Raw genomic sequence first — 21,668 nt, 5'->3', positions numbered from 1 at the left:
ATTGTTACTAGAAACAATAATACATTAGAACGAGTGCATTCATATAAACCTGCGATTTGCAGAACTAACATATTATGGGAAATTAATCAGCACCACTGAGAAATAAACCCTGTGAATTAGTAATATTATGTTGGTCATGTTCCTGATTGTGTTCTTTTAACTAGACAGGAAAGAAATCTGAGGATAGTGAAACTTTTTCTTTCCCCAGCATAAATTCCACACCTTTTACTATTAAACGGCAAATTTTCTGCCTCATTAAACCAGTGTCCAGTGACCATCATGTAGTTAGACCGGTCTCGGTATGCGGCAGGTGTTTTATTAACTCTGCTGATTGTGCTGTGTAATCTACAAGCATGCAGGCCAGAAAGCACCGTGTGGAAACAGGAGTGAAAAGAGCACTGAAAATAGCAAATAGTGTTACTGACAAATAGATTATTCTTTAGTCATTCAGGAAATAACTCATGAGAATGAAAAGTACATTAATGTAATGTGGTCACGTTTTATTCAAAAAGCATTTTGTGTGCAATTTTGCTGAGCAGATATGAGGCTGTGGAACTCAGTGGAGTCAAAGGCAATAGGATGTAAACATGTACACAGATTTTTGTAGAGCTTCTCCAAGAATTTTTATTATAATCTATAGCAGACTTTGCTTGCAAGTCAAAATTCTTCAGAATTCTTCAGTCCTTTCTTTCTTTCTGATGAGCTGGAAAACCATTCCCGCCACCAGAGTTTACGTCTTGTCGGATTTCCAGAGAAAGTGGAAGGTAGAAAACTGGTGGACGTTCTTATTTAGGAATGACTGCCTAAAATCCTGGGGAAGGATGGTGATGTCTATGAAATTTAAAGAGCTCATCATACCCGGTAGCAGCAACCCATGAAAAATGGCAAACCTTGGGCTATCTTAGTTCATCTATTCCGGCACAAGGACACAGTTATAATCCTCAACGGGTGCCAGCACACCTATGGCAACTCCACCATAATGATATTTTAAAATGGTCTAAATGGTCTTCACTTAGAAGTAGTATGAAGGGTCTTTAAGGTACTGTTTAAGACAGAGTTTCAGCTGAAAGACGAGACCACCCTGCTTTTGTACATTTGAAGAGCTGGTTTGATTGGTGAATGATATCATGATTGTACCCAGTGATGGCTCGTTGTGATATTAGATGGGAGGTTAAATCAAACATCTGTCAGTAGCTTGACATTGGAAATATTCAGGTTGAGCAATCCATTTTATTACAAAATCTTGATGGAATAATAAGAGTAGTGAGGCCAAATACTGTATTAAACACACACTTAAAGGAAAATAGGCAGCTATATTCATGATTTCTATTTTATTATTATTATTATTGTTTCAGGTCTGCAATAATCGATTGGGTTCATGCTGTGTTTCATCTGAATATCAAACATGCTAAACAGAAAAGTCGTAACCCCACTAAACTTACTAACTTAAGTTCTGTCGTTTTTACAGAACTTACATTATACTTTGATTGGACAATGTGTGCTTAGTCTTTCTTACTTTTAGTTTGTCCTCCAAAAGCATTTTGGAGAAAAATGGACAATAGTTAGATTTTGTTTTTTTTATTATTATAAATACGACCATTTTGTGTATTTTTCTTGACCACTGGTGGTTCTGTTGCACTTAGTTATACAACAGTCCAAAATAATAAACCTCAAGAAGACATTTGTTAACAACAAATAATCTAATGTGGATGAAAAAAATGAAAACTTATACTGTTGTGTTTTTATCTTCTTGGAATGACAGGAAGGCTCAGCCTTGCTAGCTCATTTATTCTAGCTGCTGTCATAACCACGTGATTAGTATGTTGTGCTCTTATCAAGAAACAAACAATGCCAGTACATCATGGCATCCTGTCAGCATTACATGTGGCTTAGTATGACGATTGAGGATCTTTCTCCCAGTTGTCTCTGGTGAGTTCTGATACTATAAAACATGGTTGTGTGAAGTGTTCAAAATTTCCCAGCTCAAGGGTATTTTTCTTCCTTTGAACCTTACTGAGAGGTCCTACTTGTTCCTGATTGACTATAATGAAGTGACTCTTGAAGTCTTGCCCCTCATTCAGGACGTTTCTGCCTTGATTCTTGAAAACGGCTTACTGTGAGCCTGATCATGTAGCAGATAGCAGTGTAACTGGAAAGTGGAGTCAAGGAGAAGTGTAATACCTAAAAATTGAACATCTGCAGTGATTTCATGTCAAAAGAAACAACAATATACAAAATATACTGTTTGTATAGCTGACTTTAGACACATACTATTTCTTTTAGTAAAAGACTAAAGGCCAAAAGGATTAGAGGATGCATTGGAGGTGCAAGATAAATGGTTGTGACCGCAACTGACAACTGTGCTAATGTTAACCATCAATACTTTGTTTATATAAGGCATATGTCATAATTGTACTGAACTAAAGTATTCAAGTTGCCCCCATGTGTTATTATGCGTTTTGTTAGGTGAGTTTGTTCAGTGCTGTTCAGTTTACGTTACTACTTATTTAAATTTTTGTTCTTTAGTGGATGGACTCTATACAGTCCATGCCATTCATAGTGTTCTATATTTGGGTCTATATTTGGTTTAATTTCGTGTGTGTTAAGATGGATTCTTTGCATTTTCTCTGCTTGGTCCTTCACAAAAGTCATATGTGAATATGCATTTTCTTTATGTTAGTTAAAATAATGTCAGTGATTAGACAATCGAGAAATAACATAGTGCAATAAAAAAAAACACTTCAAATGAATTTTGAATCAAGATTTAAAAAAAAAAAAAAAAAAAAAGCAGTGATGACAATGACAGTGTTGTTTGCAATTATTAGTTATTAACATTTCATCATCGCTATCCTGATTTATGTCAAATATAACTCCAGAATGATTGGCACAAACATTACACACAATTATTCAAATCTTTGAATTTGAATTTGAACAATCCTCAGCTGGTATACAAACCAAGGAGCTTGAGATTTTCTGCATAGGGAAATGATTAAAGGCTGTTAGACATTATTTGATGATTCAGTGCTGTTATTCTCTCTAAAGGAGTATTTACATGCTTATACATGTGTTATTTTAACTGTCAATAACACAGTAGGAGAAACTCCACACTGTGGACAACAATGAGGTCAATGTAATTGTAGTGTTAGCAGCATAGACTGGAATGCCTGTTATCACATTTTGGCAACATTTTAAAATATAAGAGGAGGTAGCATAGGCAAAGCGTTACTGTATTACTATTTCTGAGATTGTATGGCACTACACTGACAGTAGAACTATATCTAATCATATACAGTCCCCTTTGAGATCAGAATAGATCAGAATTTCAACTTTTATTTCCTGATATTTAGATCTAAACAACATAGAACATTGGGGGGTTTCTCCCTTAAGTCTCCTCTTCAGGAGGTGAAATGCATGCTCAACTGGGTTAAGGTTTGGTGATTAACTTCGCCAGTCTAAAACCTTCCACCTTTTCCCCCCTGATGAATTCCTTTGTTGAGTTGGCAGTGTGTTTTGGATCATTATCTTGCTGCATGATAAAGTTCCTCCTGATTAACTTGGATGCATTTCTCTATAAATTGGCAGAAAATATGTTCCTGTAAACTTCTGAATTCATTCTGCTGCTACCATCATGAGTTACATCTTCAATAAAGATTAGTGAGCCTGTTCCAGAAGCAGCCATGCACAGCCATGGATTGTGATCTCCTCACCCCTGCCCTGTGGAGGCTGTTAGTGATGTCACTCACTGTTGTTTTTGGATTTTTATTCACAGCTCTCACAATGTTTCTGTCATCAACTGATGTTGTTTTCCTTGGCTGACCTGATTGATGTCTGGTTGTTAGTACACCAGTGGTTTTTCTCCCATAGACAACTCTCTGGTTTTCATATTGGTTTATCCTTTTTAACAACAAAAGTCTTCACAGGTGAAACCCAGGGCTCAAACGAAGAGTAGACATTGAGAGATTTTAACTCATTAAACAATCAGGCAAACAGGGCACTTGAAAATGGGTGGGTTCAAACAAAAGGCACCATGTTCTAAGTTGTTTAATACATATAAAATATCAGGAAATTAAATCTGAAATTCTGATTTGTCGTCTCATATTCATCTTTTGATCTTAAACACAAATGTCTTCAGTGTATAGCAACAATGACAAAAAGAACTGGCAAAAAGTATTTTAGCATCCTTCCAGAGTTTGTTGCTACTGTATGTTCTCCTTTTCATATGTTTTGAAAGTGCTCCTGAAATCAAAATAGGTTTTGAGATTTTTGTACCTGTCTCTTAGTGTTTATACAGGCATGGTGGACTTTATGGGAAAATGACACCTTAATGAGGGGGAAAAAATGTTATGCTATTTTTTTAATGGCAGAGCAAACACCCTCCAGTAGCAGCAGTGTACTAACAAGGGTTTACTGGCATCTTGGGCTTAGTAAGCACCAGAAAAATGAAAATTACTACATGGTCAATAACTTTTAATGACTCCTCTCTAACACAAAGGTAAATTCTGCTCTATTCTTCAAGAACCACTCTGACTCCATCCACTTATAATGAATGCATTCTTCACACTGGTTTTCAGCATGTATACATGGTCATTTGTGCCTTTCTGTTTGTGGGTCTGGATGGTGTAAGCGTGAAGTGCCTGGTGTTTACCTTCTTGGTCAAGCTCATGAGTCACCCAGTTGTAAGTGGAAACGACATGACCCAAAACACATTTCACACAATAGCATGTACTCAGAGATAAACAAATGTCCAGAGAGAGGAATGAAATGTTTGTATTGTTCTGTGTTGCATGGTAATTCACTATTGTAGCCTATACCTCGCCAAGGTTTATTCTAGTGTATTGTTCTGCATAATAGTTTTGTTTTGTTTTTTTGCTATTGAACAAAAGCTGCCTTGATTTAAGTAGAGCGATTATAATTATATGAATTAGCTGAAATAATTGTAGCTACTCTTCTTAATCAGAAATCATGCTGTAAAGTCGAGTCATGTGCCCAGTGCCATTTTCTGCCTAACTGAAATTACCGCACTTGACTTTTAATAATTATACATAAGGATTGCAAGTCTTGATCAGAGACCCCTGATTTAAGTGGATATTTTAAACCAAAGTGTTCTGGAGTACTCAAATGTAATCAGACCAATGGGCATGATTATTAAAATAAATATTGTGTACTTATCAACTTTAATATTGATCAGTGTTTTCATAGTTCATGCTGGATTCCGGCTGTAAATTGTAGTAACAGGAAGAAAGAATAAAAAATCTTACAAAGTGGCGACCATTGAGAAATGAAAGAATTTGTATGGGATCAGCTCAAATACAGTATGATGTAAACATTACTAAATGCTTCTGAGCATGTTGGGGTAGTCAAATAAAATTTGTAAAGGACAAAATTATATACTGTATATATGCATGGAGCCCCAGGCCGAGGGAGATTGACAGTTCTTTTGTGTTTCTTCCATTTGCGAATAATCGCACCAACTGTTGTCACCTTCTCACCAAGCTGCTTGGCAATGGTATTGTAGCCCATTCCAGACTTGTGTAGGTCTACAATCTTGTCCCTGACATCCTTGGAGAGCTCTTTGGTCTTGGCCATAGTGGCGATTTTGGAATCTGATTGATCGATTGTTTATGTGGACAGGTGTCTTTTATACAGGTAACAAGCTGAGATTAGGAGCACTCCCTTTAAGAGTGTGCTCCTAATCTCAGCTCGTTACCTGTATAAAAGACACCTGGGAGCCAGAAATCTTTCTGATTGAGAGGGGGTCAAATACTTATTTCCCTCATTAAAATGCAAATCAATTTATAACATTTTTGACATGCGTTTTTCTGGATTTTCTTGTTGTTATTCTGTCTCTCACTGTTCAAATAAATCTACCATTAAAATTATAGACTGATCATTTCTTTGTCAGTGGGCAAACATACAAAATCAGCAGGGGATCAAATACTTTTTTCCCTCACTGTATATATATATATATATATATATATATATATATATATATATATATATATATATATATATATATATATATATATATATATATATATAAATTCATTGCTTATACAAAATTCTAAAACTTTGTTGAAGTGGTAATGTTTCGTAGTGGTGTTTCCTGTTACCACTTATGAATAGTGCCACGGACTCTGAACAGATGAGAAATCTGTTTTGAATTTGGCCCAGGAAGAATAAATTAATATTTCTCTGACTATTCATGTTTAAACAATAGTTTTTGTTACTTACTTTTTTCTAACAAGCCATGTCATCAGTTTGCGAGTCAGACAAGATATGGTAAATAAAATCTATGAAAGTCTATGGAAACTTCCCTTTCTGAACTAATATCTCTAGCTTTGTAGCTAGTCTCTCCTACAATTATATGTTTTTGGCTAAATCGTTCACATCAAAGTATGTCATTGTTATTATCCGCAACAGAGGATCTGCTGCAGAAGCCAAGCTGGTTTGTGAGTCACTGAACTAAGGCAATTTTTCCATACATTTATTGGTTCTGCTATGGTATTTTTATGTACTCACATTGGTCCAGTGAAACACTTTGCTGGTTCCACAGTCCAACAGTTAACGACCCCTGATGTAGGAAGTGAAAGCTGTCTTAAATCCTTTATGTTTCTTCACTTCATTGCATTTGTAACAACAACTAGCAATGCAAGTAGAAATGTCATTAATGTCATGTCCATCACTGTTGACATGTCTCACCATTGGAAAGCAGAAATCCTTCATTTTAATGGTAAATGGTAAATGGTCTGCACTTATATAGCGCTTTTATCCAAAGTACTTTACACTGTGTCACATTCACCCATTCACACACACACGCCAATGGTAGCAGAGCTGCCAGGCAAGGCGCTAACTTGCCATCGGGAGCAACTTGGGGTTCAGTGTCTTGCCCAAGGACACTTCAGCATGTGGAGTCATGTGGGCCGGGAATCGAACCGCCAACCCTACGATTAGTGGACAACTCGCTCTACCACCTGAGCCCCAGCCACCCCAATTTAATTGCATGAAGCTGCTCAATGAAACGAGTCTCCTCTTGGTTTCTCCAGTGTACAGCTGATGGCATATCTTACAGGAGCGATGATGCATGAGGAAGGATGTGTGCCAGAACCTGATCCTTCAGGGCCTGTGATTTGGTTGCTGTGTTAATAAATTTATAAATTGAATACAGAAAATATATTTCACGAGCACCCATTCATTTATGTATAGGGAATACACAAGGATTTCCTTGTGAATAATACTTCAATAATGTTTAGTAGTGCTGAGAACCTTTTACTTTTGTGCAGGGTGATTAGGTTGAATGTTTATTGCTTCTGGCTTCATTGAGAGTTAGTGAAGAAAACTAAATGACACATTTAGGAATGCATTCTGGAAATTATCTAGTGCACGTCCTACTAAATGTTATTGTTATTATTCCAAGCCATAGACTTTTAGTGTGACATGGAAACTTCAGCATGAGGAACATTCAGAGTAGTAAATCTGTTGCTCTGTAGGCATGTAATGCTTTCCAAAAGCTTTGGACGTGTTGGGATTTCAGCTAATTTATTTATTTATTCTTTTTTCTGCAAACCCATGAAATCATGTTACACAACACACAGACTGTGAGAGAAGGGAGAATGAGGCCTGGATCATCACCGAAAATAAAGTGTTCTGTGTGTTTGGTTTGGTTTTAATTCTGCAACAAGTTTTAATATAGCATTTTCTTTTGTGTGATTGCCCAAAACAAAACTCGCTCCAGTAGCAGGTCACTAATGAAGATATGGACAAGGACATTGTTGATAGTTTAAAGGGTAGAAATTTGGTTAAGGATATACAACATTTACACTATTAGTCAGAATTTGGACACGCTATACACTCACCCACTTTATTAGGAACACTTGTACACCTGCACATTCATGCAGTTATCTAATCAGACACTCATGTGTCAGCAGAGCAGTGCCAAAAATCAAAAAAACATGAAGAAACAGGTCAAGGGCTTCAGGTAATGTTAAATGTTTATCAGACATCAGAATGAAGAAAAAATGTGATATCTGTGCACTGGTTTGAGTATTTCAGAAACTGTTGATCTCCTGAGATTTTCCACACAGAACAGTCTCTACAGTTCACAGAATGGTGCGAAAAACAAAAACAAAAGATCATTGAGTGACAACGTGGGTGGAAGTTCTGTGGGTGGTAGCACCTTGTTGCTAGGAGAGATCAGGGGAAAATGGCCAAGCTGCCAGGAAGGATATTGTATCTCAGCACGCACAAAACATCAAACCTTGAGGTGAAAGGGCTACAGCAGCAGACTATACTGGATTCCACTCCTGTTGGCTAAGAACAGGAATCTGAGGCTATCATGGGCACAGACTCACCCAAACTGTTGAAGATTACAGGGAAGAAATCATCTGGTCTTTTTCCAATCTTCAACTGTCCAGTTGCAGTGAGTCTGTGAACATTAACTGAAGCTCTTGAACTCGTATCTGCATATTTTTTCACATTGTGCTGCTGCCACATGATTTGCTGATTGGTTAACTGCATGAATGTGCAGGCGTACAGGTGTTCCTATAGATACTCAGCAAAAAAAAACAACCGTCCTCTCACATTCAACTGCTTTTATTCCTAGCAAATTTCTTAACATGTGTAAATATTTTATTAACATAAAAAGATTCAAGAACTGAGACATAAACTGAACAAGTTTCACAGACATTTGACGAACAGACATGGAATAATGAATCCCTGAACAAAGTATGGGATATTAAAAGTAACAGTCAGTGTCTGGTGGCCTCCAGTTGCTTTAAGTACTACAGTGCATCTCATCCTCATGGACTGCACCAGATTAGTTCTTGCTGTTCCACCCTTCCACCAAGGCGTTTGCAAGATCTCGATCACGTCTGGGGGACACATGGTTACATGTAATTTTCCACTGCAAGGATGATCAGCTGTCCTTCCTGTCTCCCTGTACCACTATTAAGAATTTTAAATAGCAAATAGTTGATTTGTTTAATACTCTTCTTTGTCATTGACTAAATCCATACGTGAATATTATACTAGTAATGTCTTCATTATTATTCTAAAATATAATGGAATAGTAAAAACGTCCAAACAGACTTGTAGTGAATATAAGCCCTTTATGAGTCTTAAATATTTAGCATTATTTTTCATAATTTTTCAACAATGAATCTAAAAAAGCTAATCCTTTGCTAAGAAAATATGAAACCAGTAATGGATGCATTCTGCTCTAAAATTAAGTAACATAATTGAAAGTAATAGGGCCTTTTATTATTATAGATTAATAATTTACCTTCAATATATAATTTCAAAGAATTACAGTACAGACTGTACTTCTTACCATGATCTTCAGAAAACTCAGATGATGCTTCCTGTTGAATGTGTAACTTGTGGAATATTTCAAAATCTTTAATGAATGACTCATTTAAAAGGGTGTTTAAAGCATAGAATGGCATTTTAATGCCACAGGAATAGAATGTCAATTGGATTCACAAATGCATGCAAACATAATACAAATTGTAATAATTTTGGATTTTTATAACTATATTTCAAGGAAATGTGTAGTTATAATGATCTGGCACATGCCATAATGCTGTTGTAGGTTTTATTAATGATTTAAATAATTTATCTGAAACATGCTTGTAGGTTGTTGTGAAAGAGATGTTAACTGTGATTAGTGGATATTTTATTAGTAAATATAATATCAGTGGGACACAAATGGTACTCTAATCATGTTCTCGCCCTCAATAGTGCTACCCATATTGGATTAACTGAAATAATTTAAAACACAGCAGTTATTATATATAAAAGCATCTGATCAGCATTAATACAGTATTATTTTTGCGATGTTTTATTGCCATTGGATGAAATGCCCTTTGGACACTTTTAGCTTCATTCAGAAATTTGGCATGGCTGCCAGACTTCGTTTCCTGCTGCAGGAACATTAAATCAGCAGAAGCAAAGTGGGCACCAGCAGATCTATCCAATGATCAATATACCCAATATTCTATACCAGTGGTCACCAACCCTGTTCCTGGAGCTCTACCATCCTGAAGACTTTAGCCCCAACCATAATCGCCCACCTGACCATCTAATCACTGCTTTAAGAAGTTCTTGATCAATTAAAACAGGTGTGTTAGCGTTTGGTTGGAGATGAAACCTACAGGAAGGTAGATCTCAAGGAAGAGGGTTGGTGACCACATTTGTGTGCATGTGTGCTTTCTCTATGTAGACACCAGATGTCCTTAGAATGGTAGAATAATTACGATAATACAGCTCTGAGGACTTTTGCCGGTCATTGTCATGATTTGTGGAGTTGTAGGGGTTGTCCATGAGACACAAATCACGTTTTATTGCATGAATCTCTCCAGATTCACTGCCCCCACAAATCCCACAGTAAATTCCGACCATCAGTGCTAAATGTATGACAGCTGAAAACACATGCAGCATGTGTAAGTAGAGAGTGCCACTTCATCCTGTTTCTTTATATCTTATTAAAGGATCTCAACCATCTTCTCTCAAGTTGCTTCACAGCAGATGGTGAAACCTCTCAAGTGTTAATGACTACAGATGTTCCAAGGCAGCATGAGGTTTACCAGTCATGAACCACACACACTAGTATAATCTTCTGAAGGAACTGTAAGTGAGACAGAGCTCTAATCATCTTCTTATTTGATTGGATAAATCATCTGCAAACCTAATGATGGAGGCTCAGGGTATAAATCTCCTGAGCTCCAAGCAGACAGGTGCTCAGCTGCGTTCATCATCTTGATTGTGCACTCCCGGAAGGGTCTCAAACCGTTGACACATTCCTCCTGTCTGAGCGTGACAGGTTTCCCAGTACTCTGACTGCTGCTTATGTTTGTTCTTTGTTCTTTTTGTTTATTTTATGGCCATGCACCATTGTTTTGGGCTTCAGTCATGTCTCTGCCCCTCTCTTATCAATCATTTGTTACTCATATGTATTCACCTGTTCTGTGTTTCACATGGGTTATTTATGCCATGTTGTTTCTGTTTCTGTCAAAGCATTCATTTTCAATGTTCCCTGTGCTTTATTCCTTGTTGTGCTTCCTGTTTCCCTCAGTTCTGATTATGGGCTGACTGTATTGCCTTGTCCAACCCAATGGACATTGACTAAGGTGCTTGGACCCCATAATAACCATTGTGCTGAGTTTATGCATTTGCTTTCTGCCCTCACTTATATGAGATGAGATTCTATACTTTTCTATCTATCACTTATAAAGAGAAGAGGAGTGCTTGGAATTATTCCTACTTGCAGTGGAACATGTGTAATGCTACAATGTTGCCATCTTGTGAGTGAAGATTGAAACAGCAAATAAAAAATTGAAAGCATATATATTTACAGAATTAGAAATTTTTTATTAGTATAAAACTTTTTTTAAAACCATAAACCTTCCTTATATTTTACATTAAAAAAGAATAACATGTACCAGCAGCCCTTTTGTGCTCTCAGTAACTCGGTACTTACTGAGGTCTTATTTCTGTCCTTTAGACTTTACTCACAGGAGCTGCAATGTTACAATCTAATAATTCCTTTATGTGTGGCATCAGCTAAGTCACTGACCATTAGCACGCACCCAAGCATATTTTCTGCCTGCCTTTCAGAATACTACCTATCTAGTATGTAAGCACACTTTTGAGCCTTTTAAGTGTTTCAGCCAGAGTATGAAAGAGACTCAAGGTCAAACAGTCAGCAAATGACCGATATCTGACAGTTCATCATTGTGACACGTGTTTCACAAGAAGCAAGTGATGTTCAGAGAGATTGGGTGAGAAAACTAATCTGTCATCACTTCCGATCATCAGTGAGGCTCTTGCCACTCTCTGCCCCTCATTCTAGCTTTATGTCACTGTACAGATTTGACGAGAAGAATGTAATACAGTGAATTAGGTTCTTCAGTTCTCAGTACACACCAAATGAATGCTCAGTTCGAATTAGTTGTAAGGTGTTGATTAATTTTCTAGAACAGCAGCTCTGTCAATAGTTCCAGGTGCATGGTTTGTATAAATACTCTGGTCCTAATGCATTATCGTTTATAACATATACAGTGACTTGTATGGTGGACACTAAACAGATCAAAATATGTACACAATCATTGATATAGTGAAGTTTTTAGTGAGGATGCATTTAGCAGTTCCGCTAAAAAAAAAAAGGAACTGGTGGAGAATCTATTGAGAGAACGACTGTTTAAAGCTGATTGAAATTAAGTAATAACAGAAACTTCTTTTGTGGATGTGAGATTTTTTTTTTTTTTTTTAAGTATGACATGAAAAAAATGGTTAGTGTTGGCAAATTGCTGTGGTGTAAGAGACTTACCAAAACTGGACAGTTGAAGACCGGAAAAAGACCAAGTGATCTTTTTTTTTAATCTTAAACTGTCCAGTTTGGATGAGTCTGTCCCCATCATAGCCTCAGAGTCTTGTTCTTGGCTAACAGGAGTGGAACCTTATTTGGTCTTCTGCTGTTGTAGCCCATCCACCTGAAGGTTTGTGCATTTGTGCATGCTGAGATGCTTTTCTGCTCACCACGGTTGTAAAGAATGATTATATAAGTTACAGTACTATATCGTTCATGGCAGCTCAATCAGTAGCAATCTGGCCATTTTCCTCTGACCTCTCTTATCAACAAGGCATTTCCACTCAGAGTCGCTTACTGAATGTTTTGGTTTTTCACACCATTCTCTGTAAACACTACAGACTGTTGTGTGTGAAATTCCCAGTCGATCAACAGTTTCTGAAATTCTCAAATGAGTCCATCTGGTACCAAGATCCATGCCATGTTCAAACTCACAGACATCACACTTTTCCTTCATTCTAAAGTTTCATGTGAACATTAACTGAAGCTCCTGACCTGTATCGGCATGATTCTTGAATTGTGCTGCTGCCACATGATTGGCTGATTAGATAGCTGCATAAATGTACAGGTGTTCCTAATAAAGTGGATGTTGAGTGTATATGTATAAATTCTCACCTATAATTCTTTAGATCTTAGACTACAGAGATTGGTGGTAAAAAAGTTTTTTTCCGCATGTGAGTTCCCCATGTGAGTGCGCAAATAGAGTTTGGTGAGATTATTATTGGTTACAATCTGATCAAGAATTTATTCACATTTGAAACAAAATGAGCTACGGGCTCTCGACCACCATTTAGTGAAGTTTTATTCAGGAAAAAACATGTTTCAAGCCTCAAAATAACCAGTAAGAAAACGTAATGCTCCTTGAAAGCTTACATTTTCGGTCTATGTAAAAATATTTCTAGGTCAGTGATACAAATAATGAAAAACATCATTTGGCAATTTTTTTTTTGTTCAATACTGACTGAAAAAGGACAAACATCTCATTGAGGGATCTCTCTGAAAGACAGAAACCTTTAGCCTCCCTTCTCCTTTGGTGATGTTTACTCATGTGTGTAAATTTGAATTTGTGCACACTTTCATACCGTTTAAGTCAAGGATATCAGCCAATACAAATTTATCATAATTCTATTTTTCTACACAATATACTCCATTGATTCATGAAGTATATTTAGTTACGTGAGTCTCCTTTTCAGATCTGCCGCTCGCCCACTCCATATATTGTAACCTTCAAACGACCTTCTTCCACATCTCCTGTCATTACCAGCTCGCAGTAGCAGAATGGGATAATATAATAGGCCCCAATCATCACTTACCCCATATCACAATTGGCTGCGTGACTTTGCTTTGAACATATTAATTTTCTTGCAAACAAGACTTTAACTACATGAGCATTATTGCCATTATTATCTAAATTGATTTCTTTATTAACCTCATTTTGAGACACTTGAAAAACCACAGGCAATTTTGTAGCTAAACCATGTGATGGCATTTTTCAGTAAGAATTACCATGTTTCAAGGCTTCCTTTATCAGGTGGGTAGGATCAGGAGTCTGGATAAGAGTTAAGTAAGCCCCACTCACACCCTTTATCATCTAGAAGAATCTTGGCTTTCACAGTTTAAGAGACTAAAATGAATGTTAGCTGTTTGACACTCCTTAAACTCTCCCAGTCCTCATTATGTGGGGGCAAGTTCAATTTGAAAAAGAGCAATAAATTGGGTCAGACCATTGGCATCGATCCCCTAAATGCTTAAATCAAGTGAGATGCTGCTCACTGAGATTTCTGAATAAGAAAGCAAGAACAGACATGAAGCCACAGTCCACACTGGCTTATGATCTGGAAGGAAATGGACTCCATCACATTTCTCCATGAGTTTGTTCAATGAATTTGTGGGCATTGTGCTTTTCTTGTTTATGAGCCTTGCTTTTGTGTTCCTGTGGCCACATTTAAGGCCTTCATATCTGTAAGCACAAACTGCTGACTCTCTGAGGAATACTAGTGGTACAGTTGCTGGGTTCCCTGGTGGCATGTGGCGTGCTGGTGGGTATTACTCATGAAACAAATAAGAGTAGGCAAAACATTACTCCAAAACACTTTGAAGAAACTCTTTTAAAGTCAATTATTTAAAAACAAAACTAAACAATCAACTTCTTAAAATTTGTTCTTATGGGCTGGAAGAAGTATAAATAATAATAAAAAAAACACAAACTGACATGACATCCAATCAGTCAATCATGTGGCAGCAGCACAATGCATAAACTCATGTACACTAGATACAGGTCAAGTGCTTCAGTTAATGTTCACGTCAAACATCAGAATGAGGGAAAAGTATGCTCTCTGTGATTTTAACTGTTTCTTGGTAGTTGGTGCCAGATGGGCTGGTTTGAGTGTTTCAAAAACTTCTGATCTCCTGGGATCAGAGTTATTCAACTAAACCTCTGAATGGAGATAGGCACCCACTCTCATGTTATTTTTAATGAATATGTTAATACAACCGTACCCTTAGATTCATTAATTGATCTTGAAGGATATGTAATTATTTTTAAGGGTATGTAATTTTTAATATGAACTAAATGGATTCTAATTTTAATGGTGTGGTGGAAACCTTTAACCTTCCTGTTGAACTGTATGTTTCTTTGTGACTCTTGATTGCATTATCTTAACAATTAAACCTAGGCATGCCTATATCATATGCCAGTTATCAGCATGATTAAGCTGATTTACACTGAACTGATTATATTTGTTATGTTACATAATGCCTACAGTAATATAATAGTTAGCCTGATGCTAGCTAGCTTGACAGTGTCCCTGTTACTAATTAGCTTAAGACCGTAATTATTTATTTAGCATATTAGCTTATTATTATTTTAGTGAATGATATTCCGTAAGCCAAAAATGCTTGATTTTGCTGTGGCTTTTTTCAACATTTGTGATGCAACTTAAGGAGTTTTATGTTCTTTCTCAGTGATGTTTGTTGGTAAATGAGACCTTTTAGCTGTACTCATGTTCGACGCACATGAATCAAAGAGGGTTTTGGGTGAATGTGTGTTTCACTGATGCCACATGATGCGTCTCGGCCCAAATCTGCGGAAGATTTGTGGTAATTTTGAAAACTAGCACACAGCATGTGCCCTGATTCTCTGCCCCATACCATTTTGGGCTTCTCTGCTATTTCTTGTAAAAATCGTTTTATTTTAAATCGCCACTATGTTTTTTCTCACCACTGTGAACATTTAGTGTATACATAAAAAGATGTATACAAGATTATGGGGGAAAAAATCGAACCCCTTATTGAGCAGCATTTTATTTTTCAATAAGGGACAATCCTTTATTTTAAGGGATGGATTGCAACCCTACGTACAGGGGTGGGACATATATGCAGAAGTGGGTAGCAACTCACTACATTTACTTCGTTACATTTACTTGAATAACTTTGGGGGAAAAAATACTTTTAAGAGTAGGTTTAACTGGCTATACTTATGCTTTTACTCAAGTTAATTTTTAATCACAGAAATGTACTTCTCCTTTGCTAAATTTGGTGGCATTCCTCTGTTACTGTTAAATATTAATGAATATAGGTAGTTTTAATAATTAGTTTAGTTTTAATAATTAGTTTAAAAAATAACTTTGTTAGCATTTGTGAATAGAGAATCTCCGGGTTACGATTCTAAAGAAGAGAGAAATCGAGAGTATACAAGAAAGACGGTGCCCCCGCCCCACTACACACGTCCCACACCAAGCTTGGGAGAGTTTGCCAAATAACACACAGGTATACAAAGTTCAAATGGCAAGATATCTCATTTATTAAAAGAAAGGTAGAATATATATCATACTTGACACACAACAGAGAAAATGGGTTAACTATTGATTGGCTAGGCAGAAGGACATATTTGCGTAAAACAGGAAGCATAAGAAAGCTAGGTATGTAAACCCGTAATGCATGCAACTGATATTCGGGGAGACAAATGAATGCGTAAATGGTAAGGGGCTTCATCAGTCTGTACCTGAGTTCACAGAGGAACAAAGAGAAACGACAGGTTCTGTGTTATTGTACCCATCACAGGACTGGGATATGCTGCTTCATCTTGAACCCAGGTTTAATATCATATAAACAGAGCAGACAGACTTTCAAGGAGAGGTGTGAGTTACAGTTCTCCATGTAGTCTGAGGGGCCGTTTACCCGACAATGGTTTCAAATAAAAACAGAAAACTTTTTATGCGATTTGGCTGTTCATTTACACTATGACGGTGTTTTGGGGCCTGAAAACGCAAACTTTTGAAAACGGGTTTCAAAGTGCTAGTTTTTTGAAAACGATGCTGTTTATAATCTCTGTGTAAACATACAAAAATGAGAATTTGTGAAAATGAAGACGTCATACACACGCGTGTTATGTATTCAATCTATAGGCATGCACACGAGTACTTCAAAACAATGCGCGAGGCATTCAAAACTACAATGGCAGACTACAGGACTGTGTTTGTGCTGCTCAAGAGTTTGAGTTTATTGACGCTTCTCCAGCAAGTGTAGATTTACTGCATCACTACCAAACTACCAACGACATGTTAACATAGTGAACTTTGAACTGAAGTCTCTCATATGCAGCAGTTTCTCTGCATTCTTTCTCTCTTAATGAGTGCCCTTGCTGCTCTGCATGCTCAGATTAATTGTCCTCACGCACTCCATTTAAACACCACAGAGGTGCCAGTTTGTCATCACATGTCATTTTAATAAATGTTTTGCTCAGAAAACCTAGTTCTTCTCCATGTTCTCCTGCTATTTCTTAATCCAGAGTGCCAGCCTCACCTTTGAAGATACAAGAGTTTATTGTTATATGCACAGTAAAACCACACTACAATGAAATCTTTACTCTGCATTCCTTCTGATCAATCATCAATACTGTACAGAATGTGTTATAAAATAGTTGGAAATTACACCATTGACTTCACTGTAGCCTCAAGATCTTTGTTTATTTGAGCTTCACTGGCCTCCCTGTCTGTCTGTCTTCTGGAGTTTGAGTCTCTCACTCTCGCTCTGTTTCTCCATCTTCTGTCTCTCTTCGATAGTATCCTTCTTCTGGAACCACTGTGGGGGAAAGAGCTTCAGCTTTTTAAGTTTCTTCTTTCCTGTTTCCTTCTTAAGTTTGTCTGTTTTGTTCAGGTTCTCCATCTCTTCTTTCATCTCCTTCAGCATGTTGTCCTTCTCCAGAATCTTCTGCAATATTTCATCTCTTTCCTTCACCAGAACCTCCATCTCTTCTCTGATGTGATCGTCTCCGGCCTTGTTCTCTCTCAGCTGCAACTCAAAACTCTCTTGCTCTTTCTTTATTTTATCCCACGCTTCCTCAAGATCTAACAGCAGACTCTCATTATCATCCTGAAATATTCTCCTCACTTCATTCATTTCCTCCTCCAGACACTCTTCCATGGCCTTTCCCTCTTTCCTCATATAAAACACACACACACACACACACACACACACACATTTAAATTATGAAATGAAACTTGCATCAGATCTTAACTGTGTTAAAGCTCTTTTGTCAATATGAGTTCATTATATAGGCCTAGCACAGTTTAAAACAACGTCAAGTTGACCAACATGGTATACATGGATCACTACAAACAGGACACACAAACACACAATGCAACACTAAGATAACCTAAGATCACACAGAAAGTGTCTCTCTCACTCATACTTTTCTCTCTCTCTCTCTGTTTTTTTGTTTGTTTGTTTTTTTGTTTGTTTTGGGGTTTTTTTTGTTTTTTTTTTAAAGGAACAGAAAAGTAAAGACATTTTTCTTTCTTTCTTTCTTACTTTCTTTTTTAAAGATAGAGAGAAAATGAAGAGTCTTTTTGCAAGCGTTACACAAATGACCGACATGCAGACTCGCTGTAGATAATAAGCCTGACGGGTCACAGCTGCTTAATAGATCACGTGATCACGGCAGGCCTATAAATAAGCATGATGTTACACAAGCTTCAGAGACCTGTCACGCGCAACGGCGCTTCAATCAGCGTAAAGCGCGTGCAACATTGAGCGGTTTCATTGTGACAGAATATCAGTCATTCTGGATGCACGTGTCGATTGGCTTATCTGCTGTTTTTATTAGGGGCAAAAAGAAGACAAGTTTTTTGGCAAATCTTTGCGTTCTGCTATTAAAATGTGAAAAAAAAAATGTATTGATTTGGTAGTTTTCCTCTTGCCTGCAGTTCCTGTGCAGCGCACAGTTTCAATACCTCTGGTCTAACGTCTTTCTTATCACACGACCTTTAACTTCAGAGAAAAACAAACAAACACTTTTTTCCTGCTTACCTGAACGTCCTTATAGCTGCTCTGGTCTTGTCTGCAAACCTAAAAACTCATTGTAGGCGCTCAGTCTTCCTCATAATCGAATCACGAATATGTTTGTGTGTGAAATTCTCCGAATCAGAACTCCTCTACGACGTCAAACGTCTTCGTTCTGTGACGTCATCCACCACTTACTGCTAATATTCACTTTATATATACATAAGTGTATACACATGTTAAAGTGCATACAATCAAATAGGAACAGTTGTACACCTGCTCATTAATGCAGTTATTGTCATTGTGCTGCTGCCACACGATTGGATAACTGCATAAATATGCATGAAGAGCATGTACAGGTGTTCCTATTAAAATGGACAGTAAGTTTGGAATCAATGTTCCACTGCTGCAAATGTTTTTCTTTTTGATTTTTAATAACAGACATAAAGAATAATAATAATAATAATAATAATAATAATAATAATAATAAAGAATATAATAAAAGAATAAAATTCACAGCTCCTGTTTGCTGTTTTTAAAAAAAATAAATAAATAAAAAATTTCTTTCTTAACTATTCACCATAAATGTTCTGGGTTGATGATATTTAGAACTGAGACAGGATGATAACTAATGCATAAAAAATGCTAAATAAATAAATACTCAGCTTAAAGTGTTCCTGACATCATAGTTTAGTGATTGTTTGTTTAATTAGTTTTTTGTAACATGTTCCTTAATGTTATGGACAACATTATATATATATAGGGGGTAAATAAATTTTGGATATATTCTCATTTTTAAATTTGTAGGGTTTTTTTTTTTTTTTTTTTTTTTTTTTTGTTGTTGTTGTTGTTTGTTTGTTTGTTTTTTTACTTCCAGGAAAAGTTTCAGCATTTTTTTATGACTGCACATTTATTTTATCAATTCATGTATAAGCAGTATGTGTCACGATTCCCCCCATGCAAAGCGCTGGAGCATGCACGCGCTCTGAAGCTCTTCAGTAACACTGACTTTGTTAACTTTTGACACGTGTTTTGTTATGGTTTATGTCCTGTCTCCACTCCTGTATTGTCATTGGTTGTTTCCCTTATTGATCATTGTTCTCAGCTGTTTTGTGTTTTACCTCTGATTAGGTTTAGTATTTAAAAAAGTTTACATCTCCCTGGCTCTTAATGTAGTGTGTTACCTTATTGAGCATTAGTGAATGTTTCTACCTTTTGTAATAGTATTGTATGAATTCCTCAGTTGTCCTAAGTGTGACAAGATGGATCTCAAAATCATATAGCCACTGTTGGTAAGGGTTCAAATAAGCAGAAGATGCTGGAAAACCAAAAGGACCTGGAGGATTTTTCTTGTAACAACACAGTATTAAGAATCAATACTATGTAAACTTTTGAACTGGTTAACTTGTGTAAATTCAGTTATTATTGTGTCTTGTGGACTATATGTAAACATCTGTTACGTGAAATAGCTTATTCAGGGCAGAACTAAAAAACAAAATTAATTTTAATTATCCCGCTTATTATTATTATTATTATTATTATTATTATTATTATTATTATTATTATTATTATTATTAACAGTTTGCAGATTCTGCAAGGGGTATGTAAATTTATGAACACAACTGTACAACAGACTTATTAACAGACAGAATTATTCAACAAATACTGTATTAAACATCATGGGAAAAGATGACATCCCATGTTTCATGCAGTGTTTGTGTCTAGCTGTAGTTTATGAATATAATACCACTCTGTATGAATTTCTGGAACCCAGGAAGTGATACAGTTCCTGTTTGTATTTGTATTTGTGTGACAGTACCAATTCGAGTCTAGTGGTCTGTTAATCTCCATGCAGCAGCTCAATAAAGTCTTCATTTGAACTACTAGAAAGTGGGAATACTACAGGTTCTTAGTAATGCTTTCAGTTTATACAGTCATGTGAAAAAATAAATTGGAATCTGGTGGGGTTTTTTGTGTTTGTTTGTTTGTTTTTTGGACATATTTGGACAAGCAAACATTTTGATTCTCTTTGAAACAGTCCCTATTAATAAAGTTGATGCACTCTATCAAATGACACATAAAATTGACATTTTGTAGTAATTTTCAAAATTTTAATTAACAACGACAAAAAAAAAAAAAAACACCAGTCACATTGAAAAAGTAAGTACACCCCTACATTTATCACTTCAAATCCATAAAATTAGAATCAGGTGTTGAAGATTGGGTGCTAGTGATTAGAACCTGCTTAGGGAGTGCAGGTGGAACCTGTCTTATTTATACCCGTCTCATATCTAGTGTCTGGTGTTCCATTTGCTATTGAGGTGTGTGGAGTCATCATCTAAAGAGTTCTGCAATGTCTTCAGAAAAAAAGGTTGTGGATGCCTATGAGTCTGGCAAGGGATTTAAAAAGATCTCCAAATTATTTTTTAATACATCACCCTACTGTATGGAGAAAAATCAACAAGTGGCACAGATTTTAAATGACTTCCAATTTGTCAGGATTGTCCGTCCCAGCAAACTCAGCCCAAGAGCAGACCATCTGATGCAAAAATAAGTCCCCAAGAACCCCAAAACATTATCAGAGGATCAGCTAATAAGTCTTGCAACTGTTGGTGTAAACGTGCATGCTTCCACAAGAAAGAGACTGCACAAATTTGACTTGCATGAAAGGCAAGCCAGGAAAAATCCTTTGCTGAAAAAGAACATTAGAGCAAGACTACAGTTTCCCAATGAGCATATAGGCAAAGAATAATAGGCCTTTTGGAATAATGTTCTCTGGACAGATGAATCAAAGATAGAGTTGTTTGGCTACAGTAACAACAGACATGTTTGGTGCTGACTAAAGACAGCTTTTCAGGAGAAGCACCTCATACCACCTGTGAAGCATGGTGGTGGAAATGTTATGTTTTGGGGTCGCTTCGCTTCCTCACGGACTGGACAGCTTGTATTAACCGATTCAACTATGAATTCTGCATAATGTCAAAGAGTGCTTGACGATAATGTCAGGCCATCTGTCAGAAAGTTG

At 36.7% G+C, this 21,668-nt stretch overlaps 1 protein-coding gene across 3 annotated transcripts; it reads right to left on the bottom strand.

Moving 5' to 3' along the window:
• Positions 1–16,139: 16,139 nt before the first annotated feature.
• Positions 16,140–18,775, bottom strand: LOC108275660 (uncharacterized). 3 transcript variants are annotated; one of them, XM_017486580.3, is made up of 3 exons: positions 18,671–18,775; positions 17,294–17,796; positions 16,140–17,164 (listed from the first exon to the last, which is right to left on the bottom strand). In XM_017486580.3, the coding sequence occupies exon 2, from the start codon at positions 17,783–17,785 to the stop codon at positions 17,339–17,341; it is 447 nt and encodes a 148-aa protein (XP_017342069.1). In that variant the 5' UTR covers positions 17,786–17,796; positions 18,671–18,775; the 3' UTR covers positions 16,140–17,164; positions 17,294–17,338. The 3 variants fall into 3 exon arrangements, with proteins under 3 accessions (XP_017342069.1, XP_017342059.1, XP_017342078.1); XM_017486570.3 differs by having other exon boundaries at positions 16,140–17,796; XM_017486589.3 differs by having other exon boundaries at positions 16,140–17,801; positions 18,671–18,758.
• Between the last annotated feature and the right edge of the window lie 2,893 nt (positions 18,776–21,668).

This window comes from Ictalurus punctatus, chromosome 2 (genome assembly GCF_001660625.3).
Source record: "Ictalurus punctatus breed USDA103 chromosome 2, Coco_2.0, whole genome shotgun sequence".
Classification (NCBI taxonomy): domain Eukaryota; kingdom Metazoa; phylum Chordata; class Actinopteri; order Siluriformes; family Ictaluridae; genus Ictalurus; species Ictalurus punctatus.
The sequence above is the reverse complement of the archived record's forward strand: the minus strand, read 5'-3'. Positions and strand labels throughout refer to the sequence as shown.